The 16,691-nt window shown below is 37.2% G+C and overlaps 5 protein-coding genes across 6 annotated transcripts; 3 read left to right on the top strand and 2 right to left on the bottom strand.

Moving 5' to 3' along the window:
* Positions 1 to 148: 148 nt before the first annotated feature.
* LOC108135620 (CD151 antigen) lies at positions 149 to 4,207 on the bottom strand. 2 transcript variants are annotated; one of them, XM_017256436.2, is made up of 8 exons: positions 4,127 to 4,207; positions 3,333 to 3,525; positions 1,752 to 1,856; positions 1,604 to 1,690; positions 1,352 to 1,543; positions 918 to 1,013; positions 561 to 857; positions 149 to 500 (listed from the first exon to the last, which is right to left on the bottom strand). In XM_017256436.2, the coding sequence occupies exons 4-8, from the start codon at positions 1,679 to 1,681 to the stop codon at positions 453 to 455; spliced, it is 711 nt and encodes a 236-aa protein (XP_017111925.1). In that variant the 5' UTR covers positions 1,682 to 1,690; positions 1,752 to 1,856; positions 3,333 to 3,525; positions 4,127 to 4,207; the 3' UTR covers positions 149 to 452. The 2 variants fall into 2 exon arrangements, with proteins under 2 accessions (XP_017111925.1, XP_017111926.1); XM_017256437.2 differs by lacking the exon at positions 1,752 to 1,856.
* Positions 4,208 to 6,780: 2,573 nt separating this feature from the next.
* On the bottom strand, positions 6,781 to 11,434 carry LOC108135481 (arylsulfatase B). The gene is given in 5 exon segments (XM_041708341.1): positions 6,781 to 7,649; positions 8,209 to 8,918; positions 9,077 to 9,236; positions 9,296 to 9,452; positions 11,353 to 11,434. Coding segments are annotated over 4 exon segments (1,794 nt in total). The 5' UTR covers positions 9,407 to 9,452; positions 11,353 to 11,434; the 3' UTR covers positions 6,781 to 6,836.
* Positions 11,435 to 12,359: 925 nt separating this feature from the next.
* On the top strand, positions 12,360 to 12,983 carry LOC108135710. Its single transcript, XM_017256554.1, has one exon. It carries the CDS (start codon positions 12,375 to 12,377, stop codon positions 12,948 to 12,950), a length of 576 nt encoding a protein of 191 aa, XP_017112043.1. The 5' UTR covers positions 12,360 to 12,374; the 3' UTR covers positions 12,951 to 12,983.
* An 887-nt stretch (positions 12,984 to 13,870) lies between these two features.
* On the top strand, positions 13,871 to 14,473 carry LOC108135480. Its single transcript, XM_017256223.2, has one exon. It carries the CDS (start codon positions 13,883 to 13,885, stop codon positions 14,441 to 14,443), a length of 561 nt encoding a protein of 186 aa, XP_017111712.1. The 5' UTR covers positions 13,871 to 13,882; the 3' UTR covers positions 14,444 to 14,473.
* Positions 14,474 to 15,381: 908 nt separating this feature from the next.
* Positions 15,382 to 16,087, top strand: LOC108135528. Its single transcript, XM_017256275.2, has 2 exons — positions 15,382 to 15,491; positions 15,554 to 16,087. Exons 1-2 carry the CDS (start codon positions 15,425 to 15,427, stop codon positions 16,000 to 16,002), a joined length of 516 nt encoding a protein of 171 aa, XP_017111764.1. The 5' UTR covers positions 15,382 to 15,424; the 3' UTR covers positions 16,003 to 16,087.
* The last annotated feature ends 604 nt before the right edge of the window (positions 16,088 to 16,691 follow it).

Below are 16,691 nucleotides of genomic sequence, written 5' to 3'. Positions count from 1 at the left end.
TCAACAAAATATTTAAATTTGCACTTAACAGGCTAAACACAGTTTTAAACCAAATTCAGCGCCCTAACAGCGCATTACGACCACTTTTTGTGTCATTAATTAATAACTTTAAAACAAAGCAAGCCGCCACATATCCAAATGGGTTTTTTTTCAACTAATTTTATTAGAAACAACAATGGGCGGACATTCAAATTCTTGATAAACATTAGATAAGATTACTTAAAGCTAAGAATCGGGGTATTGGTTACGGGGGCTTACGACTAAATTTACAGAATTACAAAGAAATAATACAAAATTATGCAACAGATAATAACAATACAATCCGAATAATCGCTCTTGAATACTTATCTAAATACGTATATACATACATAATACAAACGGACAGTTGAACTGCGTGGAGTCAACTTTATCATACACTCTTTGGGAATGTGGGCCTGGGTATCTCATTGCCTCTATTCGATCATGTTGAACAATAGACACGAAAATATCATTCCAAAGATCTGAAAGTAAGGATGAGGATTTATTTAAAATGGAACCAAATAAAATATTATTTGTCTTACCATCAGAATGGCCACCGCAATGGAGGTGCCGCCAATAACCGCGGCATGATCCCTGATGAAGTTGGTCGTCACATAGAGACAGCCCTGGTTATACAGATTCGTGATGGTGGGAAAGATGGTGCACTCCTTGCGCTGGCCTCCAAAAAGTTCCTGGCAGCAGGACTCGGGCACCGGTCCATACCTATTCCAGTCGTGCCACGTGTCCACTCCGCAGCACTGCAGCCGCTCCTGGGTCAAATCCCAGGCCTGGGTGATCTCCCTCCTGCTGCCATATAAAGCCATCGTTGACCGCATTTCCTATGGGAATTTATACAGGTTGGAGTGGTGTGGCACACAATTATTGGGGATGAAACTCACCTGCCGCATGGTCTGCTGGACTCGTTCACGGAACACGTAACCCAAGACGCCGCCAATTAGCATGGTGACGAAAACTAAAGCCACGATTATGAAATACTACGAAGGGAAAAAGAGGTGTTAAGGTACATGTTAAATGGTCTTTGCAAATTTCTTAAGAAGTAAATAACTGGGTAACTCTAATAAGAAACAAATTAAAAAAAATTAAAAACCAAAGCATTACCTTATCTTTGGCAGATTATTCTTATTAGAACTTAAGTTTAAATAAAACGATTGGCACACTAAAACTGCCTTTTGAATTTAAGTTGAAAATTGAAAATAAAAATGTATCTTTGTAGGAAGACAGTTAAAAAATGCGTCAAAGGTATTGACAAAATCGATTCTTCTCCCATAAATCTTTAAAACTGTTTAGGTTCTTTGATCTTAAATATACTCACCGTAAGTAGCAGGCATTTGACCTCCTTTCCAGCACCTACACAACCCAAAAAGGACACCAGGCAGATGATGACTGATGTAACGAGCAGGACATAGACAGCTCCCGAGAAGAGGTTTGTTCCGAGCAACTCGTTGACAAAGCTACGATCCACGAGGGTCCATAGGGTAAGACAGAAGACAATGGCTCCACCCACCTGGAAATGATTGAAAATTTTATTTTATTTAACAGATTAGTAACTTTAGGAGATACTCACGAATATCACAAAGTTGGCTACGAAAAGGCTGTACTTGACGAACTGCCCGCAGCAGTCCATTCGCGAACTGAAGCCCATATCGTCTTCCTATTAAGGATTAATAGGTTGTCATTAAACTATCTTCGGATATTAATTTTAGATTTTTTACTTTTGTTTATTGGAGACGAATCCCAATAGGAATTTGATGCAAGGAAGATGATGCAAGGGATTTGGGATAGGAATATATGCAGAGGTTCTTGATGGCACGACAGTTCTAGACAATAAAAACAGATAAGGATTATTTACACATACATAGCTTTAATTTGATACTTATTAATTAATTAAGGAGTGAGGCACATCTAACGGTTTTGAATATAAAATAATAAGTAAACAGAGTTAATTTAAAATGTGTAATGAATTATGAAATGCCTAATAAAAAATGCCTTATAATAAAATATAATTTTAATACTTAATAATATATATGACTTTCAGCAGCAGCAACACATTAAAGAGTCAACCAATGAAATTTGGAAATTTTGCCATTTCTTGATAATATAAAATCCATATATCTCATGAATCAATTACAGATCTAGGCACTCAACTACATATTTCTTTCAAGGTTCTTCCGTGTAGGATCTGTCATTAATACTCTCCACTATTGATAGTTATACAGCTATAAAATGAGGGTGAACATTAAAGAGTGGTGCGCATGCGAAGCTGTGGTTTCGGCCGACCATTTGCTGTTTCTAAGCCGGGTCCGAACCGAACCGAACCGTACCGCGAAGCGACCGAAGTACACTTAACCATGACCCACTTTTGGCAACGTGGCGAAGCTGCCAACGCAAGGCGCCTAGACAAGCGTTCATTATCGGCGGTGGCTGTTGTCAGTTACGGCTCTTAAAAAGTTACTTCGGCTGCCTACGACGCATAAGGCCCACTCCAAGGGTTTCCAGTTGAAGCTAGAGCAATCAAAATAAATAAATCAAAGTAATAGCCTGCCCCAAAAATTGCTATCTAATTATAGTGGCTTATTTACGAGTACCGCCCCATCTCTGATTCATCTAAGCAGACTGCGATGTTCTAAATGCTAATTAAAAGTAATTTCAGGCTGAGCAATCCAGCCCCCTCCTCTCAACTAGCTGGTAAGCGACATCTCATTTCGAACATTATTCGCCAAATTCAAATAAGTTGAGCCGCAGTTGAGTTCGCCAAGTGGCGCGGGGCTATTAAAAAATGTTCTCACACTGTCTGAATTTTTCACTATTTTTCATTCGACGTTATCATGTTGCCTGAGAATCGTGCCCGAGATGACAGTAAGTCATCTGAAAGTCGCCATTAATGACGGGCGTTGGCGGAGGGGCGGAATCACTCCATCTGCTGACTGTAAGCTGAAACCAATTAAGTTTATGGTAATTGTTAAGCTATACGTGCTACACATCATAATAGAGCACTTAAAACTTGGGTTCTGAGTCTCATACTTTCAGTTTTTTAAGACATTAAATATCCTGAATAGATCAAACTTTTTTTTTTCGACAAGTAAGGAAAAAACTGATAAAATTAAATGTTTTTGACTTCGAACACATAGCTGCATGTTTTATCGCTGACTTATCATTTCGAAGTTTTTTCCTATATTCATGTGAAACATAGAGTAGAATAACATGATTTAAAAACCTATTTTTAATGCAGGAAGATACAGTAATTTTTTTTGTTAGGTGGTTACATTGATAAATAAACATATTAGTTTACTTACAAGTTTGCCGTCCCGTAGCACAAACGAAGTTTTCGTTAGGTAACCAATTTTGGCGGTTTTCTTTTCTCAGCGTTCGCCTATGTAAATTGCCTCCAAGTTGTTGTTTTGCAAAAACACAAGGCAAAACAACACAAAAGAAACAGCTACTTATTTTAGTTGCACTTGAATGCACAGAAACTTTGAGAGTGTGTGGCTAAAAAAAAAGAAGAAAAATATTTGTTAAAAATATATTTAACATATATATTTATCAACTAATTATTTAACTTATTTTATTTTGTTTAGTTTTTTTTTTACTCATTTAGAGTATTTCCATTGATAAATTTTAGTTAATTAACATAACTTTCGAATATCCATTAACAAAATAACCAAATATTATCCACGATGTTTTTTTTGTTTATTTTATTATTTTTCTTTTTTTTTCATTCAAATCGCATGAGCTTGCTAAGTTTACGTAGATATATCAATTTATGCAATATTCGTTAATATTTAATCTCGATTTTTTTTAGTACAGGTTTCTTGCATTTGTTTTGAGAGTCACTCGCAGTTGATAATTGTTATTGAGTTTTATTTGATTGTTGATGTTGTTGCTGTTATGTCAATTGCAGTTCTCCCATGGCAAACAACTTTTTTTTTGCCGTTTTGCTTTTAACATTTGTTTTAAACGTTGCGTCACAGTTGCCAAGGTAAATTTATCCTTTCCAGATCTTAGTTCATCGGGATATTTCGCGTAGGAAGGAATAGATGATTTTCACGTTGTGGCCTATAGATTAGCCTTATTTTGGATATCGCCTTACAGAGTGTGAGTGGAACGGGGTAAAATTACTGAATGTGGACGGCGACGACTCTACCGCTTGAGAGCTGACTTGAAACTGGTTGTGGGATCAGTCGGAGCGATCGGTTTTTTATAAGTTTCGCTTACAAAGAGCTTCGTTGTTCGGCTTTTGCTGGTCTTGTCTCTCGCAATTACAATAATTCCGACTTCAGCGTTTTGGGAGCTTAGCTCTGCAGGTGCAAAAGAGAAGGGATATGCTCGCTTACAAACCGTAAATACTTCTCAAAGTTTTTAAACTTTTCTTATATTTATTCATATATTTTTCGGTTTCTTTACCTGCTTCCCTTCGTCGAATCGGGCTGTGAAAATTCTTTGAGCAAATAAAACGTGTTCGCGATCGGTTTAGTCTTCCGTTGACAGCCGGGGTCTTTGTTGCATGGGCTTCAAAGGACCCAAAAACAAACTATTTTTAAACATTAATATATATTTTTTTTAACAAAAAAAAATTAGAAACATATTTGCTTCGTATTTAAAAGATGATTAAAAAAATATTTCTTTTGGATAAGATGAAATAATGTCTTCTCGAAAAAATTTGCGTTCCCACATTCTGAAAAAAACCAGCAGACTAGAATCTTGCATATAATCAGTCAGTTTATATGTTTAATGTATGTTTTAAAATAAAAATTATATATAGTTATTATTTATTTGAACTGCAGCACATCATAGTATGTATTTTCTTCCAAAGTCGTTATCTTCCTTTGCCTCAGTGAATTGCATCCAACCTTCGGAAATTAACAGCTTAATTTTGTTGTTACCCAAACAAATAGTCTTGAGTAATTTCGTAAGCAATTTTCTAGCTAAGGTCAAAAAGTTGACTGCCAATACACAAATAGCTCCAGCCCCCTAAGTTTTCGAGGGAGCTTAACTTACACTCCACAGCGCGGTTAAAAACGCTCAATTTAGTTGTTGGCTTGGTTAGCACTTTTATGGCCGTGTTAACAACAACCGCCCGCTCCCACCCCCGTATTTTCCGTTAAGTTGCATGACGAAAATAGAAATAAATAATAAATAATAAAAGATGAAAAACAATTACTCTGCCTGTTTATTTCGCATCTTATTCACTAGCTGTGGGAACCTTTTGCGTTTTATAGTTGCCATAAAATCGATTTCCACACACTCATAGGCAGGCGCCTTGTGATAAAATATTGCACAAAAGTCGTATATAAACTGTGTGATTCCTTCTCAAGTGGCCAAGATATCATTAATATTACTGGGAATTCTCAATTCGGTTTCAGGCAAGTCAATTTCGCTTATGAAAACATACATACTGAGATGCAATTAACGTGAGCGAGTTGAAAGCCTCGTTGAGCTCGCCGAAGGTAACAAGCTTCAGAGGCGTTAAATTGTAGCACTTAAAATGATTTCAGTGAGTCGAAGATTAGGCTACAAATAAATGACAAGTTCTAGGGGATATATTAAAAATTTAAAAAAAATTAAGCATACAATATTTATAGTATTTACATCTGAACTATATATTTACTTATGTTAAAACATTGTTCAGTATATCTACAAAAAATGTATTCTTTTTATTATTTTAAGTTTTAAGTAAATACGAACAACATTTTCATCTCAATATTTTAATAATAAAACATCTTTTTATATATTCTAAAGATGGACTATTGCCCCAACCATTTATTAAGATCTAAATCTTATTAATTAGCCAATCATTTGAATATTTCATTAATAAATTAATGAGTCTATGGGAATGCATTGTGCTCTTGAATAATTCATTGGAAAAGTTGAAAGGTTAGCTTTATAAGGTTAGCTTTATATATAAAAGCGTTTTCCTCTGAAATTCTTGATTGTAGAAAAAACTCCTGAACAAAAATTTCAGTTTCCACACAAAGTCACCTTCCAATACCTCTAACTTGAGGGTTGACTATCATATTTGTGGACAACCACAAAACGCAACCGACTCTCAGATCTTGACCAACTCAAGTTAAGTAGATTTTCCCATGTCCCAGCCATGTCCAAGCAAACCTCAAGTGCATTCTGTGGCCTTGGGCAGAAGTCATTAAATGGCTAATCAGTTGGAACAATTGTATTCCCTTTTGGCCGCCGCTCAGCCCAAGTTCAACCTCCTCCCACGCAAACATACCGATATTGGCCGAACAAATAGCCGAAAAATACATCTCAGTTTAGTCATGAGTCTGCTAATTGCTCGGTGTCAGCTCCAGCGATTGTACGTGGTGATGTGTCAGCCAAAAGCGTGATATTCTGCCATTCGATCTGGTCAGGTATTTCCGACTGTAATGCCTAGTAGCTCATGCTTCCTAAAGTATATAAATGTATAAATCTTATGCAAATGGATATATATACGCAGCTAAGGAGACGTTTCCGGTTCCATATTTCTGATCAGAATCACAAGCTAAGGAGTTATTTATGTGTACGCAGATGAGAACTATCCACAAAAAACAAATGTTAAAAAATCCAGCCGACTGAATGTCTATATATCAACAGTTTCGGGTAAAATTAGCAATATTTTTGGTATTTCAAAAAAAAAGGGGTATATATTGCTTTGTTGCTTGCATCTCATCAATTTTCTTTCTAAAAATATTTTTGAAACTGTGTTGCTTTGGTTTCCATTTTTTTCAAAACTATGCCGTGACGGAGATTTACTTAAAAAAACTTTATTAAGAATAAAGCTAAACAGAACTTACTTCTGTTAACAATTACAACAAACTTAATCCTATAATACTTCCTAACAAAATCCATAAGTGCAGCGAACCAGTGCCGGCACTTGAGTTCGTTTCCGTATTATTCCACCACTCCCAATTGCCGTTGTGATAAGCTGGATCAGCCCTTGAATCCGATTTGGGAACTCGGGCGCTAGGAATCGCAGTTCGCCGGATTTGAGCCACCTCTTCAGCGAGTTCCTGCAGTTGGCGTGGATAAAGTTGGGCCAAGTTGAACCGCTCGCAGGGATCTTTTGCCAGATCGAAAAAGCAGTGGGCTTTGAGGGGTTCACATTTGAATTGGGGATCTAGGGGATCCTGTCCGTCCACAAGGGGACACTCCTGGGTGGCTTCGCTTCGCATCTGCCGGATGCGATCCTCGGTTAATCCCCGATTTCCCAACATACGTTGAACTTCCGATGCCAGGACATACTGTCCGTAGTTCTCACTCAACGGATCGTCTTCGTTGGACTCCAGTTCCCCCAACCACTGATCGTATTGACCACCGAAACTGCTTCCGTTGACGTACTTCAGAGTATCCCTCATGTACGACGAGTAGCCGAAAACTTCGTCCAGAACGTGAATCATTGTCCTGGGCTTCGGCTCCTCGTTGCCACTCAGCGAAGGCCAGAGATTAATCCCGTCCAGCTGGAGATCCTGCGGCAAGGAGACGCCAGCAGCTCCGGCCAGTGTGGGCAGCCAATCTATGGCGTGGATCGCCTGATTGGACACATATCCTTGTTCCTTGAGCAGCGGACTCCATAGAGCTCCAGCCGATCGAATGCCACCCTCCCAGGGAGATTCCTTTTGCTGTTGAAGAAACGCAATAAAATATTAATAAAATAACAATTTTTATAATAACTACACTGAAAAATGGCGTGGAATAGTAAAAATTAATTTCCGACTATTGAAATTTAAATTGTATACTTAATATTTAAAATAAATATTAAATAAATGCAATGCACATTCACTTTCAAGATCTAATATTAATTTATTTTAATTAATGTGGAAAACATCAGATTTAAAAAAGTTCTTAATAATTTAAATGCATTGTAAATAAGTTAAATATGGTTAAAATTTAAATTAAATTTGCAGTTATTAAATCAGTTTTGAAAATAGTCAAAAAATGTTCACACTATAATTAATAATTAATAATTTTAAGGCATTATAGTTTTAAGTTCAATATAACTTTTGAAGTACACATTAAGTAATGTAGTCTTTAATTTTGTCCTTATATAAAAGTAAACGTACGAATATAAAAGTAAACGTACAAACCGCTAGTATTGAGGTAGACTTATTTAAATTATTTGTTCTAGTAATTTCAAGACTCAATTTTCAGTGCAGACTTTGAAAACCTTTCCTAACTTACCCCGCGATAAGGAAAATTAGAACCAGCATTGGAATGGATGCCCACGGTTGGTGCTCCATTGTCTGAGTAGAGCAAAATTATGCTGTTATTCAGCATGCCATTATCCTTTAAGGCACCAATCGTCCGAGCCACACTCTTGTCCAGACTTGAAATCATAAGAAAAATATTGATAAGTATAAATTTGAATTTAATAAGCCAATTCTCGAATAAAATCTACAACTCACCAGCGTAGGTGCGCCGTTTGGGATCCTTGATGTGGGAAAACTTGGACACCTCCTCCTCAGGAGCCTGCATCGGATTATCCTCGTTACCCGTGTGTACGGCCAAATGACTGAGCACCATGAACAGCGGCTTGCTCTTGTCATGCTCCTCAATGATTCTTTTGGCCTCCGAAGTAAAGGCTTCCGTGGCGTAAGTTCCGTTCGCTTCGGGACAGGGTTTCAGATCCCGCCGGAAATCCAGGCCAGCTGAATAGTTCCTGTCCAGCATTCGAACCTGGTGGTCGTAGTAGTCTATATAGCCGTTGTAATAGCCAAAATGGTGGTCGAATCCTCGCATTGTGGGTGTGACATCCTTTCGCCAGAATCCTAGGTGCCACTTGCCCACCAAGTGGGTCGAATAGCCCGCCTCCCGGAAAATTTCCGGCATCAGTCGCTCTCGCTTAGGAAGACTCCAGGGCTCATCGGTTATGATCACAAAGTGCTGCATTCCTAAAAATAAAATTCATTTAAATTTAACTATTGTGAAAAATATTATATTTAACATAGAACCCAATTGTTTTCTGGGGACATGTTTGTTTTAAAATCGATAAGCTCAGTGAAGGATAACCAATAGTCGCTCCTTCTTGTTTTTTTTATCATTACGTTACCCGTGTGTATGGGATATTTTCCCGTTAGTAGGGTGGCCCTCGACGGAGTGCACAAATTCGGAACATAATGCTTGTTCAGCACGATACCATTGTAGGCCAGGGCATCGATGTTGGGTGTGAGGATCTGATTTGAGCCATGAAAGCTCACATCGTTCATACCCTGGAAAATAAGTGTTAGTAGGTATTTTCTCATAGTAACTATTTCAAATGCTCTCTCACCATATCATCGATCAGTATTATTATTATGTTTGGCTTTGTAGAGTATCCAGATCCATTTGCCAGGCTGAGTATGGCACTCACTACCAGCAGACCATGGATTGTGCCTAACATTGTAAACAGATTTAGGACATCTACTTTATCCGATCAAGTACGGCACCTTTAAAATATAATTAAAATGTTAAAAATATGTTGTCATAACAAAGGGTAATTAGTAGTTGGAAATCCAGTTAAAGAATTTGTTTTCCATTTTCCTTAATTCCTTGATTGCCAAGCCCTTTTTAATGTTATTAGTTTAACGAATCAATTCAAATAAGTTAACGAATCAATTCAAATAGGAATTAACATTTTGAAACCAATCAAAAATGTTTGCCCCATTTCAGTTAAAATAGGGAAATTTTTAAGAGATAGTTAAAGTCTCACACGCTGAAATGATTTCCGCTTGAAAATCTTAAGCTCCTGATCGTTTCTGGTAATATTTATGCTGAAATACCAGCATGACTTAATTATATTACTGCACATCTAGGCAGTATCTGCCGAATTTTTAACGCCATATTTGGCAATTGGCAATGGTACAATGTACAATCTGCCCAATCCCCCCAACTTCTTCTCTTCCCTCTTGACCTATCCCAGGGCCCATTGTGCCATGTGGCCGAAAAGTTCATTCAACCATTCGCGCAAGTGTTGTCAAATTGTTTTGTTGTTTTTTTTTAACAACAATTGTAAAGACATTATATAAAACGCCAACATGAACACTTGCATACTTGTACTTGTACTTACCGTCGCCGTGAGGAGTTTAATTTCTTTTTATCTTGGCTAAAACTTTGGTTTAATTGTCGCAATAGGCCATAAAAAAGCTGGCATTAATGAAATCGAGGCAGATAAGCAAGACAAGCCGTAAAAATCTATGAACTGTGCAATTGTTTTATCATTTTAGACGACTTTAAATGGGTTAATAATGCTGCATAATTTGGGTGGAAATAAAAGTGTCGTGCGAATGGAATGGAAATTCCAGTCACGACATGTGTATTGTGATTTGGATTGTGACTGAGAATGGAAACGCCCAGCGGTCAGGTGATGACCTTCACAGGCTGTTAATATCGTGACCTTGCTTAAACACATGTCTCTTTATCAGTTTCAGTTCATCGTACATCATTGGAAAGGTTCTTGAGTGTAAATCTCCCATTAACGAAACTGGTTTTGTCCGAATAGCTATAAACTTTTTCCAATTCGAAAACTTTCATGGTTTTGGGCGAGCTCAACCACCTGGAGGACTAGAAATGCCGGTGGGCCCATTAGGTTCAACCACAACCACGCTAGTTAAAAACAGTGTAACCTGCTGTTGGCCAACTAAATACATGTGGCAAGACTTAAACGTGGAATTGTGTAAAGGTAATATTTGTGTAAAAGCCGTGATTAAAGAAAATTCAGCAAATCCATATAAATTAGTCACCCATGCCAAACTAACATTGGATGTTTTTTGGCTAGCTCGATACGAAATAAAATGAAAATCTGCATATTCAAAATATTACAGGAATACACTTAATGTTTATAATATTCTATAAATTCCTGTCTATAAATAAGCTTAATCATTAAAATCATCAAAATCTCTAATCAATTCTATATTCTATTTTTTATTTATGTTTTCTCAAAAGTAATTTAGACCTAAATCCTACAGATTTTATTTAACCTTTAACGTTTAAGGTTGGCGAAAAGTAGTTTGTTTTATCAAGTGTTCTTTAATTTAGCTCCAAAAGACTTTGCTCTTTTTTTAATGACTTCATAAAAGCAGAGACTTTTTAATTTAGATAAAACCTAAATTAGCAAAACAACAAACTGGTTTTGAACTTAATACTTGTTGACCTAACGTATGATTAGTAGCATATTAGAATTTTATATGGAGTACATGATATATGTACTATTTCCTTTTTTTGCCAGCAAGCGTCAGCTTTACTTAATTAGTCTAAGGTAAATTTTATTTCGTGTGTCACATTCACATTGGCAATAACTTTGCAACTAAGTAGCTTAACTCTTTTAACACCCAACACTTAACACTTAACTGTTTTTCCGGAATCAGCTTAAGGTTTCTGACGATGCAGGGTGATCGTTGATGATCCTTCCCCAAGCGGCTTCTCCACTCGACTAAACGCTCCACTGGCTTTTGGCGCTTTTAAAGTGACAACGTTTTCGCGAGGAGCACGAAAAATAATCGTATAAAAGTCCAAGCATGCTGCTATAAAACAGCCAACGAAATAATCGTATGAAAGCGAAAACACAATTGCTATAAAAGCAAAAGCAAAACGCGGTTTTGCAAAGGCAGATAAACAAAGTAAAACTAAAGCTACTTGGTTTACAATATTACCGGCATTTTAAAGGGACAGATCGTTTGAGCTAGAGCTTTACCTTCCTGGTTGACTAAGGTCAGGGTTCTAGTAGCTCTCTCTTTGATAAGATGGCTCAGTTGATAAGCCACAAACGAGTTTTTTGCTCTCTAATTAAATTAGTTATTAAATTAGCATATCATTCCGTACGATTTGGCCTTTTCGATCTGTATGCCATGTTTTGAAGGTCAGGCATTTCAGAACTCGCCATATATAATCAAATACCTTATTTTTCGGGCAAAATTAAGTTAAAAAGCTGATTTTTTTAAATGGAAAATATTCAGCAGAAAAACATACAACAGTTAAGAAAACGCTGCAAAATTGCAGCTTTTGTTTATGGCTTTAAGTGGTATACAGTAAAAATCACGTTGCCAAGATCCGAACATCCTTTCCAACTAAATAGCCTTTTTACTGTGGCCTTAGGTTATTGAAACAGCCAGATAATAATAGTAATTTAAAAATCTAATCTAATCTAATTTTAAGGCGACTTCCATTCTCAGCGAAAGTTCACCAAATCTAAACAAACTGACCACAGAACTTTCAAGTGTTAATCATCAATCCATTAAATTAGGCAACTATCTAATCACATTAATAACTCCCCTCAAGAATCTTATCAGAAAATTTGACCACTTGGGGGAGACCTATAAAAGCTGCTTCCAGATGGTGATGACCACAACACTTCTTCAGTCAACGAACGAATCATGTTCTCAACCAAGAGCTCTGCAATTGTGGCCGTACTCCTCGTCCAGTTGGCGACTCTCATCCAGGGAGGAGTCTACAGCACGCAGGACAGGTGGGTGCTCATGGACAAGACCATGGATCTGCCGGAGGAAGCGGTTCTTGGTGGCTTCGATCCCGATGGTTACTACAACTACGTGGGTCGTGTGGCATACAGCAGTAGTATTCTGCCCGCCCGAGTGGTTCCGGAACTGGGAAAGGCCACCTACAACACGGAGACTTTGGGCAACCAAGCTACAACCTATGAGGTCCTGGTGTCCAATGCCACCGTGAGCTACCACTGGATCCGCAGTTTCGATGGCTACCGGGAGAAGAACGCCGTGGCCGTGGGAACCAGCGCCACCAACGATCGCGTCTTCATCTGCCGCGTCCGTTGCGATGAGTCACTCTTCATTGGCACTTTGTATCTCGCCAAGCGGATGTGCATCGTCAAGTACGATAACCTGCCGCTCCGCCAGTTCGACAAGTACGAGATCCTCGTCAGGGAGCGCCATGTGGCTGAATTTACTCCTTACTTATATCAATACACTGCCAACTGAGTATTAAATAAATAAATTATTTATTGAGCGAAATCATTACTTTGGCTTTTTATATTTTACCAACTTGTTTTTCGATTGGTTTTTTTATGATTGTCATAGACATAAGAACTTTAAACAAGTACAACTATTTTTGTTCACCAACGTTCTTTACAGGGTGGCGTTTGCATAAAACCAATTAAAACAATAATAATATAAGCTATTAGCACATTAAAATCTAAATTAAAAAATTTATTTGATTGGAGGGGAGGGTGCCCGAACATGGATACCCACGGGTCCTGATTTTCTCTCTGCGGCTTTGGGTCATTAAATTTGTAAATATACTTCCTTGACACAAAGAATACTTTGATTTAGGAATATATATTATTATTATAATTATTTTGTGGTAGATTGGTGCTTTGATGATTCTACTATGTCATTTTTAGACAGATAGATAAAAAAACCACCTTTTATATTTAAAAAAAAAAAACTGTTATCTTAAGACTTTAACTTAAAAAACAACTTGATGTGAATACATTCCTCAGCGTATTTATTATGACAACGGGGATATAAGTTTTGATTTGAATGTACATATAAAATGCAACCTAATTTATTGAAAGAGATTTCTTTGACACCCCCAATGTCTATAATGGACATGCACTTTAACTGCAGGGGTATAAGTTCTATTTCTAGTTTTTTTAGCCAAAAGTGTGAAATATATTTATATTTATATTGAGATATTTATTTTTAGAGGATTGCTAAAACCTAAGGTTAAGGGGACTTCCGTTCGGTGAATTTTTGTAGATATTACTTAATCTTACCAAAAATTTGCCAAAAAACCAATTATCTAATCTTTGAGTAACCCCCAGAAAATGATTTATAATACTTGGAGCCAAAGCAGAAAAAACTATAAAAACGGTAGTCAAATGGAGATGTTCACGACAGCTTGACCAAGCATGAACTCCGCCAAGAACTCAAAAATTCTGGTCGTAGTCCTCCTCCAAATGGTGGTCCACATCCAGGGAGGAGTATACAACACGGAGGACAACTGGGCTCTTGTGGACAGGACCAGGGATTTGCCAGAGGAGGCTGTTCTGGGCGGCTATGACCCCGAGGGTTACTACAACTACGTGGGTCGAGTGACCTACGTCAGCAGCATTCTGCCCGCCCGAGTGGTTGCGGAGCTGCAAAGGGCCACATACAATACGGACACGTTGAATTTTGCAACTGTTAATTATGAGGTGCTGGTGTCAAATGCCACCGTGAGCTACCACTGGATCCGCAGTTTCGATGGCTACCGGGAGAAGAACGCCGTATCCGTTGGAACTGACACCGTTAACAATCGCGTTTTCATCTGCCGAATCCACTGCGATGATGCACTCTTCATTGGAACCCTTTACCTTTCGAAGCGGAAGTGCATCGTTAAATACGACAACTTGCCGGTCCGTGAGTTCGACAAGTACGAAATCTTGGTCAGAGAACGACATGTGGTGCCGCTTCTACCAAACGATATTTAGATGGACATTTAACATTGATTGCTAGCAAATAAAACGCATATTTATTTATCAAAAATAGCTATTTTGTACTGTTAATTGATTTGTCTTGTTAATAAGATAAAAACTCAGGCCTGGATTTTTACTACTTTGCACACTGTTTGCAAATACAAATTTGGGGGCATAAAATCAAAAAATAATAATACAAACGGTAAACTATTTACAGTTGGTTGTCAAAATATATCTAAAGTCTGAAAGTATGACTCCCTACGCCTACGCCATGTAACCATGTAATGTGTGATAATTTAATTTAATTAATTAATTAATATAATATCTTTCTTTACGTCAAATAAAAAAATTTGTCAATTTAAGCAATAGTAAAAAATCGATCTTCACTTTCGCCTAACTCTAATGTGAATATTAAGAAATGTAAAAAAATTTACGAAAAGGTTGATCAACAGAGGTTACTCGAAGTTTTTATTTATAATTACCATTTGGGTCAAGTTAGTTGATCTTACGTTATTAATGAAAGTATGTTGTGACCCTCTTGATTTCATAAAGGCTCAAAAGGCAATCAAGTTATTAATTTTCTTAAAGGATACATTTTTTTACTCCGAGTTAGATTATAAACTTCGATGTTAAAAAAATTTGAAGAAAACTGTTTTTACCCTTTCGGACCGAGCACGTATGCTATTTTTAAAACAAGTAAGGTAACAACTCGTTTCCTTTAAAATTCAGAAAATAAAAAGGCAAAACAATAAACCAAACTTATGAAATAACAGCAAGGGGGATTTTTTTAAATTGCAAATATCTGTTTTTTTTTTAGGGTTCAATAAAACTAGGTTGAGTAAAGTCACAATTTGTAGGTTACTCACCGAAACCGATGCTATCAATACCAATCTTTTGATAGCGATAGGTAATATAGGAACTGCGAGATAAGGGGCGACTATAAAAGCAGTTAAATAGCCGGCCTGACAATTAAAGCGAATCCATCAGCCCGACAAGATGTACAAAGTAGCCGGTTTGGTTTTGGCCCTGTTTGTAGTCGTCTACGCGGTTCCGTCGACGTATGGTGAGCACTATAAATTAAGAAAGGGTTATCTCAATACTAAATATAAATGCGTACTTCTGCAGATAATGAGCACGTGTGGGTTGCTGGTAACCTGTCTTACGCCGTTCCCGACAAAGCAGTTTTGGGTGGATTCGATCCTTATGGATTCAACACCTATGTGGGCCGTGTAAAATACTCTAACAATATCCTGCCCGCCCGCGTGGTTGTGGAAACCGGCGTCGCTTACTTCAATACCGAGACCGCCTCCTCGAAGCTCCTTGTGTACGACCTCCTCGTTGCTCAGAACAACCGGACCTTCGTCTGGGCGAGGAGTTTCGATGGATTCTACGAGAAGGGAGCCGTTGCCGTGGGCACTACGGTCCAAAATGAGCGGGTGTTCTGCTGTCGGGCAAAGACCGATGGAGCAATTCTGATCGGCACCCTCATTCCCAGCCAGAAGTTGTGCATCATCAAGCATGAGAACCTCAACCTGCGCAAGTTCGACAAATACGAAGTGCTGGTGGCCAAATAGATTCAACTATTTATGACGCTGCTTAATAACTAAGATCTCCAGAAAACTTATGGATTCCCGTTCAAAATAAATAAAATAAAATTTATTTGGATATCGTTTTGTTTTCCTATTGCTTAATTATTAAAACATATTAAATATATGTATTATATATATATTTAATATATTTTAAATTTCTTAAAGTCAATTGTATGTTCAACCTGCAGCCTTATATATCGGAGTGTTAATAGTTTTTAGGGATTTCAACTTGAGCTTGAGGTTATAGCTTAAACATATGAACCATTTTATTGAAAACAATAGTTTAGACAAAAATACTGCGCTCTAACTAATATAAAACCAAGGTTGAACAGAAATTAGAGTACTTCGACAAATAAAAAGGCTGGACTCAAATCAAAAACTTTAATTTTTCAGATAATTAAGTCAATGTGAAAGTCTATTTATCCATATGTTCACTTAAAAAAATAAGTGTAAAAACAAGGTAGCAATCAATACTAAATCACCAAGCTATTGTTTAGTGCCAAGCAAAAAAAAGATAGTTTTAATGAATTTTAAGATTTTTATTAGCTTTATAAGTATATAAATATACACACAAAACAAAATCGTTTGACAGTGCTCATCAATAATTCGTAATCGTAAATTGTATACAAAAACATAAATCAACAAAATCTCTGACTAATTTTCTTTTAATAGAA

The sequence above is a fragment of the Drosophila elegans genome, unplaced genomic scaffold, assembly GCF_018152505.1.
Source record: "Drosophila elegans isolate 14027-0461.03 unplaced genomic scaffold, ASM1815250v1 contig_208, whole genome shotgun sequence".
In the NCBI taxonomy this organism is placed as follows: Eukaryota; Metazoa; Arthropoda; class Insecta; order Diptera; family Drosophilidae; genus Drosophila; species Drosophila elegans.
The sequence above is the reverse complement of the archived record's forward strand: the minus strand, read 5'-3'. Positions and strand labels throughout refer to the sequence as shown.